We start from the raw sequence: 19,309 nt of genomic DNA on the forward strand, positions 1-19,309 counted from the left end.
AGTCTGTTTCTTTCTTCATGTTCTTTTTATGGGTGCAAGATAAATTTCTCCAGGAAAGGGAAGTTGTTTTTGTATCCTCAATGCTTAGCCTGGAACATAGCATTAACAAATGTTTACTGATTAATTGTTTAAATCTGACAAATTAAAAATGAATACTACAGAGGGTACCTGAGAAACACATGGTGTATATATACCAGCAGGCTGTACCTTTTTTTTTCTTTTTTTTTTTTTTTTATTCTTAAAGCAATCGGGGTTAAGTAACTTGCTCAAGGTTACACGGCCAGTTATTATTTCTGGGTGTGTTGCTGAGTATCTGAACCCGGATTTGATCCAGGTCATCCCGACACTGGAGCCGGTGCTCTTACTCGCTGAGCCACCTGGCCGCCCCTAAGCAATTGGGGTTAAGTAACTTGCTCAAGGTTACACGACCAGTTATTTCTGGGTGGGTGCTAAGTGTCTGAGCCCGGGATTCGATCTCCAGGTCTTCTCAACACTGGAGCCAGTGCTCTTACTCGCTGTACTACCTGGCCGCCCAGGCTGTACCTTTTAACCAACAGGAAACATGGAAAAGTAGGAGTAAATGATGTCTTACCTTCATCATTTTCATTTGATGACTGACTCATCTTTTCTGCTTTTATTTTTTGGAGGGGCAATTGGAGTTAAGTAACTTGCCCAAGGTCACATGGTTAGTAAGTGTTAAGTGTTTGAGGCCTTATTTGCACTCAGGTCCTCCTGACTCCAGGGCCAGTGCTCTATTCACTGTGCCACCTAGCCACCCCCTGACTCATCTTTTCTAATTATACATTTCATGGATGTTATTTTTATGTTACTTCTTGTATTCACAATAGTCATTGGTAATATTCTGCATTCTCCTCACACATTACATTGAAATCTTACCTTTTTGGGCCATTGCAATTTTTATACTTTGGAGACTGTGGGATTCTGTGATTTATAGACACAGTCAAATATCATCAATAGAAAAATATCAGTATTAGAAGCAATTTTGTGTCAGGATGAAGGCTGGGATGACTGGAAGGGCCATACAATATCCAAAACCTCATGGAGTCTTTTCTCTTACTGCTAGTTGATTATATGCCCAACTCATACCTTCAGTGCCTGCGTCCAAGAGGTAGAGGCAGGCCTCCAAGTCAGAAGGATCTGGATTCAAGTGTTTCATTTGACCCTTTGACATATAGTGGCTGTGTTACCCTGGGTAAGTCACTTAGTTTTACAGTGCCTTAGGCAGTTCTCTAAGACTCAAAGTTGCAGAGCAAGGACTAATCTGCATTCGAAGAGAGGGTTGCTTTAACTGGAATATACCTACCAAAGATATTATGTGTCCTCCCACACCCGCCACCCTATCAAAAATGTAACAATCAATTGGATCTTTTGTCTTTCTATCAATCTACCTCGATCTATCTTCATCTTCATCATCATCATCATCATCATCTAACTATATATATATATATATGTATATCATTATCATTTCTCTTGATAGATTAACTTACTGGCTTGTTTACTTAGCTTCAAGTAATGGGCTAGAAAATATTTGTCTATTTTCATTTTTCCTCTATGCATGGTTAAATTAGTCTCCTTTGAGTGTTTACAGATCCTCTTGAGGAGTCCCTGTATGGAACTTGATGTAGGAAGCACAATATCTTCTGTAAACAAGGGCATCTCTATGATTCAACCATCATTATGGCATCCCTATTCCATTTGGTCTCTGGGCAAAAAATATTCACAATAGTGGGGAACATATTTGGTTAATACATCTTCCTGTTTTATTCTTTGTTTGATATTGATAATTGGAGGATTATTGATCACAGTTATTTCTGTGGTTGCATCTATAAAGGAATCTTTATGATTATAACACTTAAGTCCTAATGTAACCATTAGTAGGTCATGAGGGAAATAATTCTTTATAGACCTGATGGAAAATTCTTTAAAAAAATTGTTGTCCAACTATTTTCCTTCTAGTCTTAGCTATAAATATGTTATAGGATAATCTTGCTTAGTCAAATTTATCACTAAAATTTCTGAAGGTATCTTTTCCCATTCATAGTTCTTTATTGGTTTGTGAGGTCATACTGCCAATAAACTCCCACCATTTGTCTCCAAAGCATTTCACAAAAGAGTTTCTGTTTTAAATCAGTGTTGACCTCAGCTCCTAAGATTCTCCACTTGACAGAGTGGTGAAATTGTTGCTGTATGAGACAACATTTATATTTTTTACTATTCACATTGTGGCAGTTGTTTCATATTGGTTAAATTTTTGTGAGACATGGTCATAATCAGATCTAGTGTCTTTTATTTTATTTCTTTTCCATTGTTGGCACAATTGCTTTGTTGGATAGTTCAGGTATGAGTTATCATGTCTTCTTTTTGACCATTGTCTTTCTTCTAATTTGGTGTCATTTTCACCTATGCTGATTCTAAAATGACTTCCAGTAATAAGTTATTTCCTGATTATACAGTTTTAGACAGTTTCATTTTTGTGATGTTTTTCAATACTCATCACATCCTGTGACTTCCAATTCTCATCTTGAAGAAAATACAAGAGATTTTGTAGTAATTCTTAGGTATTTGGCCTCTTTCATTTCTTAATTTCAAAACATATTTTTCAACTCCCCCCCCGCCCTCTTATCCTTCGTTGAGTCTACCTTCACATGGATTTCATAGGATCATAGATTTAGAACTGAAGGGGCAACTAATCTAGCTCCTTATTTTACAGATGATTAAGGTGAGGCCCAGATAGTCTAAGTGACTTACCAGGGTCACACAGGTAGTAAATAGCAGAGGCAGGACTTGAACCCAAGTCCTTTGATTTCCATAGTAGTTTTCATCTTACGACAATTTGATTTAATCCAGTCTTCTCAAGCAGATTGTTTCCTCCATCACGCCTATCTTGTCACCAATCTTCAATCTAATGACTCCTTGACTACTGTTACAAATGTATCCATCTATGTCTCTCTCATTCTCAAAAAATCCTCACTTTATCCTTCCATCCGCAGTAGTTATAGTGCCATATCTCTCAACCCTTTTATGGCTGAACTCCTCCTTGAGAAAAAAAAAAAAAAGCTTACAATAGCTGATCAACTTCCTTTCATTTCACTCTCTTCTTCACTTTTTGCAGTGTGGGCTCTGACCTCATCATTCAACTGAAACTGTTCCCTCCAATGTTATCAATAATCTCTTAACTGCCCAAATATAATGGTCTTTTCTAAAACCTGATCTCTTTGTAGCCTCTGACCATATTGATCGCCCTCTTCACCTTGACACTCTTCTCCGTAGGTTACCATGACACTGCTCTCTCTTGGTTCTTCTCCTGCCTGTCTGATGGTTCCTTCTCTTTCTCCTTTTCATCCAGGCTAGGCCCATTAACCACAAGTGGCCTCCAAGTTCTGTTTTAGGTCTTCTCTTCTCTATATATACTGTTTCACTTGGTGACCTCATCAGCTCCCATGTTTTCAATTATCTCTCAGATCAACTTGTCAAGCTCTACCATTCTCTTGACCTTTAGGCTTTCATCTCTAACTGCCTTTTAGACATCTGAAACTGAATGCCCTATAGATAATCTAAACTCACCATGCCCCAAACGGAATTCGTTATCTTTCCCTCCAAACTCATCCCTCCTCCTATTTTTCTTATTGTTGTTGAAGGTACTACTATCCTGTTAGTCACCCAGACTCCCACCTAACTGCTGTCCTTTATTCCTCACCCTTTTATTCCCCATATCATATCTGTTTCCAAAGATTTGACTTTCATATATTCCCTCTTCTCATCTCTGACCATACTTTCATCCTGATACAGGCACTCATTACCTCAAGCCCAAACTTCTAGTCACTCTCCTTGCCCCAAGTCCCTCCCTGCTCCAGTCCTTCCTCCACCCAGCTGTCAAATTGTTCTTCCTAAAGCATAGGTCTGCCCATACCACCATTTTGGCTCCCTATTGTCTCCAGGATCAAACATAAAGTCCTCTGTTTGGCTTTGAAATCCTCTCATAACTTGGTTCATTCCCACCCCTAGTCTTTACCTCCCCAAACACTTTGTGATCCTGAGAAACTGGCCTTCTCACTCCTCCTCGAACATGACATTCCCTCCCTCAACACTGAACATTTCCAGTGGCTATCCCTCATGCTTGAAATGTTCTCCCACATTATTTCTACCTTTTAGCTTCTCTTACTTCCTTCAGGTCTTAGCTAAAGTCCTATCCTCTGCAAGAAACCTTCCTCAGTCCTCCTTATTCTCAATGTCTTCCTTCTGAAGCTACTCCCATTTACCCTGTATATATTGCTTCTATATAGGTGTTTGCATATTTTCTCCTTCATTGGAATGTGAACAATGTTGTGTTTTTTTAATCTTTCTTTGTATACTCAGTGCTTAGCACAGTTCCTAGCCCATAGAAGATGCCTAATAAATTCTAATGGACTGATCGAGTCACATTTTTGATGACCATCATAAAATAAAATCATTGACATAAATAGAACAATAGCACCATTTAAAAGATTAAAGTGCTGGATTTAAAGTGTTAGGGGCAATACCCTTTCACTTCAGGTTCAATGTTAGGATGGAATGAAGCACTTTTAGGTCTTTCAGCAGTTAGCAGATGAGGGTTTACTTAGCCATAGAATAGAAGAGAATATTTAACAAGGGAAACCCACCACTTAATTTGGGTAGACCCAGCCAATTCTATGCTCTGTGTTTTCATCTTGCATTCTCAGACAAGAGATTTTCTTTGATATTTCCATTGATATCTGTATTCGTCCAAACCTCAGCTTTCAGGAGTTGAACAAGAGTGGCCAAGTTTTGTCAGCTGATCTGCTCATACATGTATAATCGCATGTCAGAAGTGACGTATAACTGAAACCTGATGCCATTTGGGTGGACTACACCCAGGAGGTAGGAACTAATTGCCCCTAGGGCAAACCGGTAATAGATGTGAGAAGCTATCGGGGTCCATATAGTTCTGATCTATCACATCAATTTCCTTTAGAACTTCCCTCTTGCTCTTGTAGATAGCTATTAGAGAGTTGGTTGCAATGGGAAATCAACTTTAGAGAAACTTGGCAAAATCCTTTGAGTAAATCCTCAAAAAGCTTTCCAAGCTTATTGAGCTAGGCTATGTAGAAAGAGTCTCTGCACTGGTACAATTAGATCCCATCTCAGGAGTCTGAGTTTCAATGAATAATCAAGTTGGTGTTTGAATTTCTCATGCATCTTCCTTAATTCCTTGATAGAGAAAGTCTGGCCACTCCTCCTCCCTCAGTGGAGGAAATCACTGTCTTCTGGGTAGCAGTAATAGGATAAGTTTAAGATTTCTTTTCTTTTTTTTTTTTTTTTTGCTTTTTGGAGGGCAGTTGGGGTTAAGTGACTTGCCCAGGGTCACACAGCCAGTTTTTTTTATTAAGTGTCTGAGGTCAGATTTGAACTTGGGTCCTTCTGACTCCAGGAACGGTGCTCTATTCACTGTGCCACCTAGCTGCCCCAGTTTAAGATTTTCTTACCACTGCTGAGAGTTCAAAGTTTCTTCCTCACTCCTGCTTGCATTTTCCTGTCTTGTAGTTTTGATTTCAGGAGGGTGCTGTGAAACCTCAGTGAAACCATACTTCTATCCTTAGGCTCTGGCCTGTCAGTCTCCACTCTCATCAGCTGAACTCCCTTTATTTGTTCCATTAGCTATCTCCCTACTTTTTGAGTTGTTAAACACATTGAACAAGTTTACTTTTAGTTTTATTATACCAGCAGCCCAGCTTTGGCAAGAGAGTCTACATCAACCAGAGAATACTAGACTTGGTCCTTTTTTTTTCCTCCCTGGCAGTCTTCATTAGCACCCGCTTAAGCTAATCACATCAAGCATGATGAGGGGAGGAGGCTGCTCCCTTTTCAATGAGAGTACTCTCTATATACCACCAGAAAGCCCCAGGCCACAGTATGCTACAGTGTAGGATCCAGCCAGTGAAGGACTCACTCTCCATATTTGCCTCTTCATTCAACTCAACTGTAATGTGAACCATGAGGACGTTGTCCTATGCACCAACTATGACAAATGTTACAGGTGAGCCTGGCTCAAGTCTGTATCCTGTTGGTCCAGATTCAATGATGAAACAAAATGAGGTACCTATAAGTTATTCAACAGATAACATTAACACTTTACTTAGCTGTATCTTAGAAAAAGATATTCAACAAGGATTCTCTAGCTTGGGAAGACACCCCTATGTCTGGTTCATCTCCATATGGAAAGTCTTAGGACATCTACCAAGTCTGAAGAACACAACCCCTCTATAAGTGGATCTTTTTAGTTCTATAGTAACTAAGGAGTCACATCAGTGTAACTAGAGGCCACCAGGAAGCTATGTCAAGGGAGTTGTGGCTTGAATCTTGACATACCCTCTTCCACTCCCATCAAGTCTGGGGGTTTTTGTTGCCTTTTGGGAGAAAGTAATTAGGTGAACTGCTATGGTGGGGGAGGTCAGATGGGGAAGGGAAGAGGAAAGGAAATAAGCATTTATACAGAACCTACTAGGTGCCAGGCACTGTGGTGCTTTAAAATTATTTTATTTGATCCTCATAACAACCCTGTGAGGCAGGTGGAGAAACCCTGATATCATTCCTTGTCAGAAAAGTCAATTAATTACAATTTAGTAATTATCTGCTGCATCCTTGGTAATGTGTTAGATGCTAGGAATACAAGAATAAAAGTGAAAACAATCCCAATTTTCCATATGCAGTGCTTATTAGCTCTTTGACCATGCAAAAGCGATTTAACCTTCCTGAGTCTCAATTTCCTCATCTGTAAATCGGGGATAAACATATCTGCCTTAGGCCTGCCTTACAGGGTGGTGAAGGTCAGGTGAGGTAATGTATATGGAGTGCTTTGCAAACCTTAAAGTTACATTAAAATGTTCATTTTTAGTTACAACATTGAACTGTTGATCACATGAGCATGACTTGAATGCATACCCTCATCTCCATCTCTTAGAACCCTGATTTCCTTCAAAATTAAATTCAAATCCCACTTCCTAAATGAGGCTTTTCCCTGACCTCTCTAGCTTCTAATGTCTCACTCCCTAAAATTGTCTTGTATTTTTTCTGTTTACTTATTAACTGTTTGACCCAAGTGTATCATTGACATGATCAAAACAATGACACCTAGAATCTGTGGTCCACAATACTATAGAGTCCCGTTTCCAGGAAGTCAAGAGCCTATAGGTTTGGTCTGTGTTCTACAACTACCCAGTTAATAGTCACTTATACCTATCTTCAGTCTTAGCTTTTTATCATCATCAAATGAGGATAATACTGAGAATTTGCTGGGAGGATTGACAGAATTCATCAGAAATCTTGTCTGCAGTGAAAGAAGCATTATTTGGAAAGTTACAAAAAAAAAAAGAATTGTCCTTTCTTTAGAGAAAAAGGATCCCTTTAAAAGTGCCTTTTAATTCATCTCGGAGACTCAAAATGGCTAGAAATAAGGAAGTAAGATGTCATTGCACTGACTTTGAACGAGTCTCTTGACTTCCTGGAAACAGGACTCTACAATATTTTTTTGAGAAGTAGGTAAAACTGAATTTGACATCACTACCTAGTAGTGCCTGTAGCTAGCAAGTGGTTAGTTGAAGGGTAACAGAGGAAATTGCTCTCTGACTGATAAGACAACCCGGCAGAGTAGGCGCTCTCAGTTATTTACTTTTTGATTCTGTTTTTTGGAGAAATACCTTTTCTCAAGCAATAACAATTATTTTCCTTTTCAGAAGGACGCATGCTGTTTCATTAGGATACAGTTGATTCCCAGATATAACCATGTTTTTGTGGCTTAAACTTTTGACTTTTGGCTTTGCGTTTCTGGACACTGATGTCTTTGTCACAGGTACGTGCTTGTCTCTTCGTGATTTCTTGTTTGAAATTTTATTTTAGAAGATTCTTTTCTAAGATGGCCATAATTAATACTGAAAGAAAAGATTGCAGTGAGTGTCAGTGTAGACTTGGTAACTTGGAAATAGGTGATGCACAGATGCCAAAGTTCCCTTAAATAACATGGAGGTGTAACTTGAGCGACAGATTATAATGCTTCCATTGGGAGAAGATAAGTTTTCTTTTTGAAAAAAAAATCATAATAAAGAGAAAACAGTGTCTTTTTCAATTTTTACCTATTGCTCAAGGCTCTTAGAAAAGCAAAACTTTCTTTTTTATAGAAATAAAAGCTTTAAGCTTTTTCCAAAATGTCTGAATTTAGGCTTTATTATTTTTTTAAATGAGAAATTAAGGATTTTCCCCCCTTAAACATCCACAATGTTTTCAACATCCTGCTTTTGTGAAGTTATACAGAAGGGCTTTGGTGGCATGTAAGCCACTCCCTGTTCTCAGCTCACAAATTTGCTTCCTCAAATTTTGATGACTACTCTCAGCATTTTACTGAATTCCATATTTGTATGATGATGTGGAATCATATGTCAGTGTTAACCTTCTGTTGATTCCTATGACTACAAAGTTTTCACATCCAGTTTTAGTCTCACAAGAGGGTCATGGATGGACTTAGGTACTCATTTTTCTGTATTGGCAACCGAGGAGCCAACACCCTTCCTGGGTGTAGTGGCGAATTTTAGATGTCAGGCTTGAAAAGATGAGGAGAAAAGATTGAGCCTTAAGAAAATGCAAAACTAATTTTCCACAGAAATATTTTATGCCATTTTAACTTACTGTGTTTTCAGAAATAGTTTTAATTCAATTACCTAACTTAGTTTGAGATCCTAATTCATTGAAGGTCTGCATTACTGGATGTTTAATCAGCATTTTCCATTCTAACATAGCTATACTTCTGTCAGTCACAAAGGTGGTTGGAAAGGTCAAGGTTTTAGGGTTCTTTTTATGTGATTTCCTTAATACTAATTTTACAAAATGACTCTGTGTAGTTAATATGAAGTTGATATTTTGGGGAGTCTCCTAATAAAGTAAATGGAGAGAATTATTTGTATTCTCCTATTCTGTTTTCATGTTGAAGTCTTTCTTTACTCTTCACTGATCTTCATTCTTCAAGAAAGACAGGCCAGCAGCTACCTCCTGAACCCATTCCATTGTTAGCTTCTACTTTGGTTAGCACAGGGGAGTAGATGAGGAGGGGAACCTGGGGTGGAGTTTTTCTTTCAGTGATAGATTTTGTTGTTCTCCTCTATGTTTGGTCAGCAGTATCTCCTGGTTTAGAATATCCTCTTATGTAGTTGTTATTTCCATCAAATAGGGGGTCTTACTGAGCAGCAAAAAACAGGAGAGGAACAGTTTGAATTATTAGGTACTTTCAATGAAAGAGAAAAAAATGGTATCTTTTTGCTCTCCCTAAATCATATCACATTTTCATTTCTATAAAGTTTGTGTTTGTATTCTTTCTCTCTTGCAAACAAGAGGTACTTTGTTGGAATAAACAAAATGTCATTTAAAAAAGATGTAACTTTTATAGCAATATTTTTTGTGAAATAGATTTGATTTTTAGAGAAAGTATTTTAATAAAATCATTACATTACTATTGGCAGGTGACAAAATTATTGATATATTTTAGATCATTGAAGCTCAGGAACTTAATTCTTTTGCAAGGTCTAGCAGAGACCCTTGCTTATACAAAACAATCAAATATTTGTTCAAGTAATAAATGAATCATTAGTGAAATATATGTATATAAGATTATGCCATACATATAAAATGCATGCAGCATAATGTATGTTGCATATGACACAACATATATCTATATACAATATATTGATAACATTGGAATGAATTAAATGAACGATTACCATCAATATGTAGCACCATCAATATTATGTGGTATTTTGATGATCTAAGTGCAGAATGTCCTAATAAACTCAATAAAGAGCATTTTCTGTACATGGTGCTGATAACACGAAGTTAATTCATTTTGTCTAAACCAATAACTCAGACATAATGAATCTTCATGATGGAATTTTGAGTGAAATGTGTATTTTTTTTTTTTGCATTTCCACAACATTTCAGTTGCTAAAATTGCTAAGCACTTGGAGAAATAGATGAAGAAGGGGGGACATTCTGAAAATAATGAGTATAGAGTTACTGTTCACCATATAAGTGGAAATATTTTATTTTTCTTTAAAAGAAAAGATTAAGTAAGGAGTTGTCTAATACTGAACGTATTGCAGAAAGTAACAGTGAAGAAAAGTTTGTAACTTTCAGAAAGTACTGTAATCTACTTTCTGTAAGCCAATCACTGAGGTATAGTGCAGTCTATTTTATGCCTGCACATCAGCCACCATCTGAGATCTACTCAGAAGTTTTCAATTCAATCTGGAGGGATTTTCACTCCAGAAATAATTTTTTTATTTTTGATGTGAAGCTAATAGGAAAATTGCATTTGCTTTACAGAATAGTTTAAATTGGCTTTGCTAAAATGAGTGATTCTTTAAAGAGAGGGATATATCTATTTAATTATTTTGAAAGATCATCTAACATGTATTGAGAGCAATTATTTTTTCAAAGACAGTATTCTTGTTTCAGAGGTCATCTTGTTCTGTATACCTGTTTTGAGGTCAAAATATATCTTTATATTGACACGAACATTTCATTTCATCTTTTTTTGGGGGGGAGGGGAGAAGGCAGGGCAATTGGGGTTAAGTGACTTGCCCAATGTCACACAGCTAATAAGTGTTAAGAATCTGAGGCCAAATTTGAACTCAGGTTCTCCTGACTCTAGGGCTGCTGTTCTATTCACTGTGCCACCTAGCTGTCACAAACACTTCATTTCTATATTTTATAAGACATGAGGGTTTTTATGTCAAGTTATTGTGGGAAATACCATATTTGAAACTACCTTTGTTCCTTCCTTCTGTCTTTCATTCTTTTCTTCCTTCCATCAATCACTATGCATTTATTAGTAACTTTAACAGTTCTTGACTTCAAAGGATTTTCCTTCCTTCTCTACTTCCTTTTCTTCCTTTGTTCCTTCCTCTCCCTATCCCCCATTTCATATAGTTTGCACTCGAATTGTGATTTTGATGACATGAAAACTGAATTTTGGGGGAAAAGATAGAAATTTTACATAGTTAACTTGTGGAAGATATGACTGGAAAGGAAGTTTGAGGTGAGACTATGGAAAATCTTACAAGCTAAGCTAATTTTTGAAAAAAGGATGATTTTAGCATTATCTCTGTGGGATACAGTAGTTCATGCTCCTTGGGACAACAACTGGATGGATTAGTCTCAATATGTAAAAGAATAGACAATAGTAAAAATGGAGGTGGGTTTGATGGCAAGCATAGGAGAGGTAGATCTCAAAATCTGCATTAATATTGGCCTAATGGCCATGGAAAAAGTGATTTTTCTCTAGTTTAGGGAAAGTCTCAGGAAGTACTGATGGTCATGCTATTTGTATACACACACTTCTCTATGAGTGTGCTGTTTCTTCTCCCTGGGAAAGAAAGCACATTGTTGTAAAATTTCTGGACCACTTGGTAGAATGAATTAATTTTGAGAGTGGAGTTGGAGATAGGAATTCTTTGGAAGATACAGATGGAGACAAGGTCCATTTGTACATGGCATAAAGAAAACATCTTGTCACACAGGAGAATGAAGGCTATGCTTGTGTATAGTAGTGTTGTAGCGGCTTAAGCTATTTTTTTTTCATACTAAGGAATTTTCATAGACTAATCATTAATAGGATATTAGATCTAGAAGGAACATTAGAGGTGACCTTGTCTAATTCCCTCCTTTTATAGAGTTGGATTTTAGCATTTGAAATGTTTGGAATGTTGGTCTATCCAGTCGTAATTGAAGATACTTGCAAGGGAAGATGGCAGTGTATGATGAAAGGCACTGACATTCATTTCTAACTGTAGCTTCCTCTCGGAACAAATATTTGCCTTGTCAATTTGCCTTGGTCATACCCTGCCATGACTTCTTATCCCAATGGACTTTTTCAGACTTTTCTCTCCTTGGCCTACTTGTAGCATTTGACGTGGTGGGTCATTGTTTTTTTCAAAATTTCTTAGCCTAGCTTGTAAGATTTTCTACAGTCTCACCTCAAACTACCTTTCCAGTCATATCTTTACAACTTAACTATGTAAAAAGTTTTCATCTTTCCCCCAAACATCTCCTGAACATTCCTATCTCCACATCTTAGCCCTCACCCTTCTTCTTGTCTAAAAACCTCCCTCCTTTGCAGTTTTCTGATTCCTAACCATCCTCTAAGGACGAGCTCAACTTCAACCTCTTCTCTGTAACCCTTCTCAATACTCTTATTCACAAGAAACTCTCTGGCATTTTATGAACTCATCATCTCTGCTACTCACTTGCCATGCATTTTTAGTTATCTTTTTATGGATCTATATCATCTCTTTAACCATAAGGCAAATTTCTTGAAGGCAAGGATCTTATCTTATATTTCTTCATGTAACCCCACAGAACATAGCAGGTACCTAATTTATTAGTTCACAAATTTAATTACAGAATTTAAAAGAAGGAATGCACGGGGAAAAGAAGAGGTACAGGTTGATCACCACTTTCCCCTTCTTTCCATTTGTTTATTCCTGCCCCAAATTTAAGGTTCAGGTCAAGTTATCTGTGAAGAGAAAGATTTCCCTGACATCAGTGGAGACCTTCAAGCAAGTAGGGGTGGGGTGAGGGTACAGGCTGGACTAGTTGGCCTCTGTGGTTCCTTCTAATTCTGACATTTTGTAATTCTCCAGTCTCAGTATACAGAGGTCTTCCTCTAAAATCTTGTTGTTTATTTTATTCAGCTTTAATTACCTTATAGTACCTTTTATTTTTGCTTTCTGGAGGGCAATTGGGGTTAAGTGACTTGCCCAAGGTCACACAGCTAGTTTTCGTTTTAAGTGTCTGAGGCTGAATCCGAACCCAGGTCCTCCTGACTCCAGGGCTGGTGCTCTATTCACTGCGCCACCTAGCTGCCCCTATCTTATAGTATCTTGTATGAGAATTTATCTTTAGTGTATATGCCCATTTCCTCATATAATGAAAATATATATAATAAATGTTGGTTGATCCTAAACTGGATTACAACCTCCTTAGGTCAGGGGCTCTGTCACATACCTCATTATCTTCTCAAAGTCAGGGACAATACCTTACGTATAAGAAATATTCAAGAAACATTTGTTAGAAAAAACGGCATGAGATGAAAAAATCGTTAGAGAGAAGAGAGAAGGGAATGAAGGGACATGCAAAAGAGAAGAATTTAAAGAAAAGGAGGGAGGTTGGGAGTAATTGAAAATATACAAACACAATATTTTTTAATAGACCTGTGGCTTCTCTGACATAGAGAACTCCCTTGACTAATATAGAATGAAAAATATAGGTAGCTAGTGGCACAGGCCATTAGACTTGGAGTGAGGAAGACCTGAGTTTAAACCTGTTTTAGACATTAGCTGTGGGATCATGGGCAAAAACAAAAACAAAATAGAACAAAAATACCAACTCCTCCCCCCCCAAAAAAAACCTGTCTGCCTCAGTTTCTTCATCTGTAAAATGGTGATAATAATGATAGCACCTAACTCTAAGGGTCATTGAGCATAAGATGAGATAATATTTATAAAGTGCTTAGCAAACCTTAAAGCTATATAAATTCTGTTAGTCTTATTTGGATAGTTTCCTACAACATTGAGAGGTTGTGACTTGCCAGGGTCATAGAGTCAGTAAGTGTTGGAGAAAGTGCTTTCTCTTGGTTCTCGAGGCAAGTTCCTTATCCCTTATACTAAGCTGCCTCTTAGCAAGATATTTCTCCAAAATCCCCAGATTTTTCAGATTTCACCCATTTTTCTTCTTCCCTTTTCTGTTCTTTACTTTATTACTTTCCTTCCCATTTGGGGAAATCCTGTTGTTTATTGTCAGTTTATGTTATTAGTTACTGACTTAACGTTTCCTTGGCATTATGAAGCACATGCCTATCAATAGAATTCATTCGACTTGTTTTGCTATTAAGATGCCTAGCCCTATCCTAGCCCATCCAAATAGTGTTAATGTCATGTATCACTTTTTTGATGAATAAAAGAGGAAAATATATGCCCAGCAGGAACAAATGAGGAATGGTATGCTCTGTACATTGTGTGTGACCCATTTTATCAACACCAGACACAGGCAGAAGGGTCTGAAAGATAATTTCTGACTGGAAGATGCAGTAAGGAATTACATTCTGATGAAGGGTAGAGATTGGAAATTGATGCAATCAGATTTGGCATTGGAAAGGACATTGTAGCTCATCTAGTCTAACCCTTTCCTTTTTGCAGGTAAGGAAATTGAGACTTGGTACTGTTTTGCTTAGAGTGGGTACAAAGTCATATTTTTATCTGGTTATTTTAAAAAGGCAACAATAGCAAATTTTAACTGATCATTTAAAAAGGCAACAATAGCACATCCAGCCTTGTACAGTTATTTATGGCTATACTCTCTTGAAGAGAAAAAACAAAAAACAAAAACAGCAATCAAACAACAATAACAATAAAAAAACCCATCAGGACCCTAATACTGTCCAGTCATCCTGTCAACTCATGAAATTAGTCACAGAGGAACCAGGCCAGAGAGCAGAGATGATTTAGACTGCTCTCATTACCACGACAATAGTCAGCACTTAAAAAAAAGGGGGGGGGGACAGTGAAGAGTTTGCTGTTACTCTCATTTTTAAATTAAATGAAAGAAAGAAAAGGTTACAGTTTGGAATATTTTAAAAATAGTTTTGAAATATTTTGAATTAACTTATCTTAATTATAATTCAATGTGCAATTACATTTTTATTATTAATTATGAGGATGAGAAAAAGAGGATTATTTCACATTTTTGCCATTGTGGTACAGTGGAAAATGAAGCTGCATAAGTGCTGTATGTGGTTTCTTGGGCCCTGGGTTCAAATCTTGACTCTGCAAATCTACAACTATGCAATGTGGCCAAATCACTTATTTCTCTGAGCTTGACTTTTCTCCTTTGTAAAATGAGGGGATTAAAGCAGATAACCTCTGGTGTTCCTCTTAGCTCTAGATCTGTGATCCTGTGTTTGAAATACCAATAAAAACTCAAAGCTGACCTCAACTTTAGACACACAAATTGTTGTCACTCCACTGTACCTTAAATGATAACTGATTTTTGCCTGGTTTCTACCAAAAGGAATTGGTAATAACAGAGTAAAGGAAAGTAAAATACATATCTGAATCTTTTGAATCCTATATTCTTGCTTCATATGTTATATCATTGACCTTGAAATATACAATTCACATACAGATGTGACTTGGACAAGTTTGCTGATGTGTACTGTTTGCTTGTATTTGTACTGACTTACTCTGCTAGAAAACCAAATCAAATCTAATCAAAGTGTTCTTGAGATGTTATGTCACAGATATCATCTTGGCAGAGGAAAAAAGAAAACCAATATCAGAACAATCCAAAGTATCCTTAGGAAATTTTCATCACAGGGAGAAAAATGTCAAATATCACTGGCCGTTTTATTTGGAAGCTTGATGCTCTGGCTGCAGCTGCAAGGAGCTAAAACATCTGTGTCTGAAACAAATAAGAATATGGCTTACATTTGCAACTGATAAACCTCTAAAAAGGCAGTATCAGCATCTTTTTCAAAGATCTCAAAACCTCAAATGAAGGTCTAACGTCAAAACTATTCTGTGCCTCATACAGACGATATATGACCATGAAACATAAACTTCTTTCCAAAATTGAGATATAACAGCCTATAGTGAAAAAAAAAACCAACACCACAAAAAACCAAAAGACATTGGCATGACTTTTTCAAGGCCCTTTGGTGAGATAAAGATTGAATTTGATGCTAGCCTCTTCAAGTTACCTGTGGATTTGCAAATCACTCAGTCTGATTCTACTTCTAGAATGGGCAATCCTTTCTTTTCCTTTCCCTTCACTTTCCTTTCCATTTCCCTTCCCTCTCTTTCTCTTTCTCTTCCCTTTTCCCTGTTCCTCTCTCTCTGTCTCTCTTTTTCTTTGTCTCGTTCTTTCTGTCTCTGTCTCTCCTCTCTTTTTGTTTCTCTTCCCTCAAAGAATGGTATGCTGGAAAGAAACTTGGAATTACAACAGAGACTTTAATATCTAATTTTCTTCACTTTGCATAAATAATCTCACCTCTATGGTACCCAGCTTTCTCACCTCAAAAGTGTAAGTGTAAAATTAAGATAATCTTTAAGACTCATTCTAGCCTTTTTGTTTTGTGATTCTATAATACTATTTTGATTTGAATTTCAAAAATTAATTTTTTTTTTTTTTTGCTTTTTGGAGGGCAGGGCAATTGGTGTTAAGTGACTTGGCTAAAGTTACACGGCTAATAATTGTTAAGTGTCTGAGTTCGTATTTGAACTCAGGTCCTCCTGACTCCAGGGCCGGTGCTCTATTCACTGTGCCACCTAGCCACCCCTAAAAGGTTAACTTTTTAAAGGGATAAATACATAATTCTTAGATTTTGGGGTAGAAAAAAACAAACTCCATAAGTAATAGTTATGGAAGGAATAGCTAGATTGTAGGTCATTAGAAAAACATCTGTGATACTGAATGGTCTACAAACCCAGCATGAATCAACAGGGTAATCTGGAAACCAAAAAATATGTGATCTTAGTCTAAATTAAAGCTGATCACTTGGGTTCAAGGCTTCCATTGACATGTACTGGTGGTATGACTTTGGGAAAGTCATTTAACCTCTCTTTGTCCTGGGTATCTCTCTAAGACCTATAAGTAAATTCCAGAGTAGTTGTATATTTGCGTTGGTAGAGGAAGTATCTTTTCCAGAATTTCCCTGTATGTAAAATCATAGGCCCAGACCAAAATAGTGATAAAAATAATTGCTCTAATTTATCGCTCCACTTTATTATATAATGATAATTACTCTACTGTAAGGTTTACAAAAGTCTTTCCTCACAAAAGCCTTGTGAGATAGATAGTTTGAATAATACCATCTTCATCTGGGAGAAATAGGAGGCTCTAGAGGTTGTTACCTGTATACGGTCACACACAGAGCAAGGCAGTATTCAGACTCAGGTGTCCTGACTCCATGTTCAGAGATCTAGCCATTACACCAAGGTGCCTCTCAAATACCATGGTGTTATTCATTTAAGAGAAATATAGTTCCAGGATGAGGGAGGATCAGTTGGTTCCAATGTTCTTTGTCCCTCTCAGAAAACGTTAAGGATGTTCAGTTCTAGGGTCCACATTTAGGAAGGAATCTAGAAGAGGACAGCTGGGATTGTGACTTCAAGTCACATGAGGATTGGTTGAAGAAACCAGGGATCCTTAGCAAGGAGCACAGAAGACTTGGGGAGGGTAGGGGGATCTTCAAATATTTTAAAAGCTGCAATTTTAAAAATTGGAAAAGGGATTAGATTCATTGTTTGGCCTCAGAAAATACAACCACAGAGAAAAGTGACAAATTTATACTTGATGAAAGAAAAAACAATGACATGGTTAAACTCAGGAAGTACTGAGATCTCCCTCACTGGAGGTATTTAGGCAAGGACTAGTTAGCTACTTGCTGGGTATGTCATGGAAGAGATTCTTGTTCAGGTATGGTTTGGATGAGATGACCTTACTAACTATATGATCCTGGGAAAATTGTTTAATCTTTTCCAATCTTTTTCTTCCTTACTTTCCTCATCCGTATTATTGTTTTCCCGTTGTTTCAGTCATGTCTGACCCTTTGTGACTCCATTTGGGGTTTTCTTGGCAAAGATACTGGAGTGGTTTGTCATTTCTTTCTCCAGAGTATTTTGAAGATGAGGAAACTGAGGCAAATAGGATTAAGTGACTTTCCCAGGGTCACTGCACCACCTACCTCACAGGATAGCACTATCTCATAGTGTTTTGCAAACTACAGTAATGTGTTAGCTATCATTATCATAATTTTGACCTTTGCATTCTGAATTTCTGTACTGCTATGAGTCTATAGACTGGATTATATAGGACCACAAATAGCAGACTAGGAGGCTCAGGCCTCAATGGGACAAATCAAAAAGCTGATCTTTGTGTAAGGATGAAAACAGAGTAGCATCATTACTTCTGGCATTCTGGGAAACTGCACTCACACCTCAACGAGCAGATTCAAACAAAGAATGAAGCATCTTAAAATGTTGCTTGTGGACCTAGGCCAATGTTGTTTTTATTGTTCGTTTTTAGTGATGTTTTGTTTTGAGCAGCTGTGACGCTTCAAGTCCAAATGTTTCTCCTCTGTAGTGTTAGTGACAGAATCCTTTTTTCCTTCTTCTGCACACTTCCTTTCACACAGCGTGCTTCTTCTGCTTAGTCCCCTTATGTCAGGGTACCTTCAGCTGACTCACTTACCTGGGTTTCTAAAGCAGGTAGATGGAAGAACATCTCTTATAATTCTTTTGCTCATGATTTCACACACACTTTAAAGAATATTGTATTTGGGCTGGCTTGATGTCTTGCTCTTTTTCATAAGGAGGCAAGTGGAAAGTTGTGCCAATAATTGTCCTTTGAACTACTCTTTCCTGTTTTGAAATCAATGTAAAATAGTAGCTTTGTCACACTTCCTTGCAACCTCAGTAGGTCTCACCTTTGCATGCACTCTAGTCACTCAATCTTTCTTTCCAAAAGGTTTAAGCCAGTCTTAAAGTAAGGTTCTCTTCCCATTATGTGGTTCATTTAAATACCCTGGTGGAGGTGCTGTTTCCATTCGGTGTCACTCATTTCGGCCTTGTGGCATCCTTAACAGTGTAGAAATGACCAGTAGGTCAAGGCCCCACTTAGGCTTCCTTTGACATCAAGGTGCTATAATATGCCAATGTTGCTAAGATACTTGCGAATGAAGATATAGAAATATGCCTTAGGACATTCATCTTTCTATTTTTCCATTCATCATCCATTTCATTTATCCTTACAGCTGATGATTTTACCACTTTCTTTACACTGCAGGTAGGAGCCATGAGGCTGTAATTTCTCCACTGGGCTCTATTGTTCTCTTGACCTCCTCAACTTCTAATGTCTCCTGGTCTTTGATTTTGAGACTTAGGGAAGGGAATTATTGAGCACCAGCATGGGATCATTAGGTCATACTAGACCAGGGATGGGGAACCTGCACCCTCGTGGCCACATGTGACCCTCTAGATCCTCAAGTATGGCCCTTTGACTGAATCCAAACTTCCCAAAACAAATTTCTTTTGCAAATTTGCAGTCAAAGGACTGCACTTGAGGATCTAGAGGGCCACATGTAACCTTGATGCTGCAGGTTCCTCACCCTGGTCTAGACTAATGTCATTTTGAATTTTTTTTAACATTTCAAAATAATTTATTTCAGCTGAGGCAGACAACTGTATTCAAGATT

General features: G+C 37.5%; 2 protein-coding genes across 4 annotated transcripts in view; one reads left to right on the forward strand and one right to left on the reverse strand.

The window, feature by feature from the left end:
* The window catches only part of ATP6V1G3 (ATPase H+ transporting V1 subunit G3), a 195,288-nt gene that overhangs the window by 169,458 nt on the left and 6,521 nt on the right, over positions 1 to 19,309 (reverse strand). The gene's annotated exons all lie outside the window — the stretch shown is intronic.
* PTPRC (protein tyrosine phosphatase receptor type C) overlaps positions 7,449 to 19,309 on the forward strand; it is a 144,869-nt gene continuing 133,008 nt past the window's right edge. Inside the window, exons 1-2 of one of the 2 annotated variants that reach the window (XM_069074495.1) lie at positions 7,449 to 7,553; positions 7,752 to 7,867. In XM_069074495.1, the coding sequence (XP_068930596.1) occupies positions 7,801 to 7,867 (67 nt within the window). In that variant the 5' untranslated portion in view covers positions 7,449 to 7,553; positions 7,752 to 7,800. Of the gene's footprint in view, positions 7,666 to 7,751; positions 7,868 to 19,309 lie in introns of both variants that reach the window. The other variant, XM_069074494.1, reaches the window with a different exon arrangement.

The sequence above is a fragment of the Petaurus breviceps genome, unplaced genomic scaffold (genome assembly GCF_028583685.1).
Source record: "Petaurus breviceps papuanus isolate PSGF00001 unplaced genomic scaffold, PetGlider_PUasm1.0 90895, whole genome shotgun sequence".
NCBI classification, from domain to species: Eukaryota; Metazoa; Chordata; class Mammalia; order Diprotodontia; family Petauridae; genus Petaurus; species Petaurus breviceps.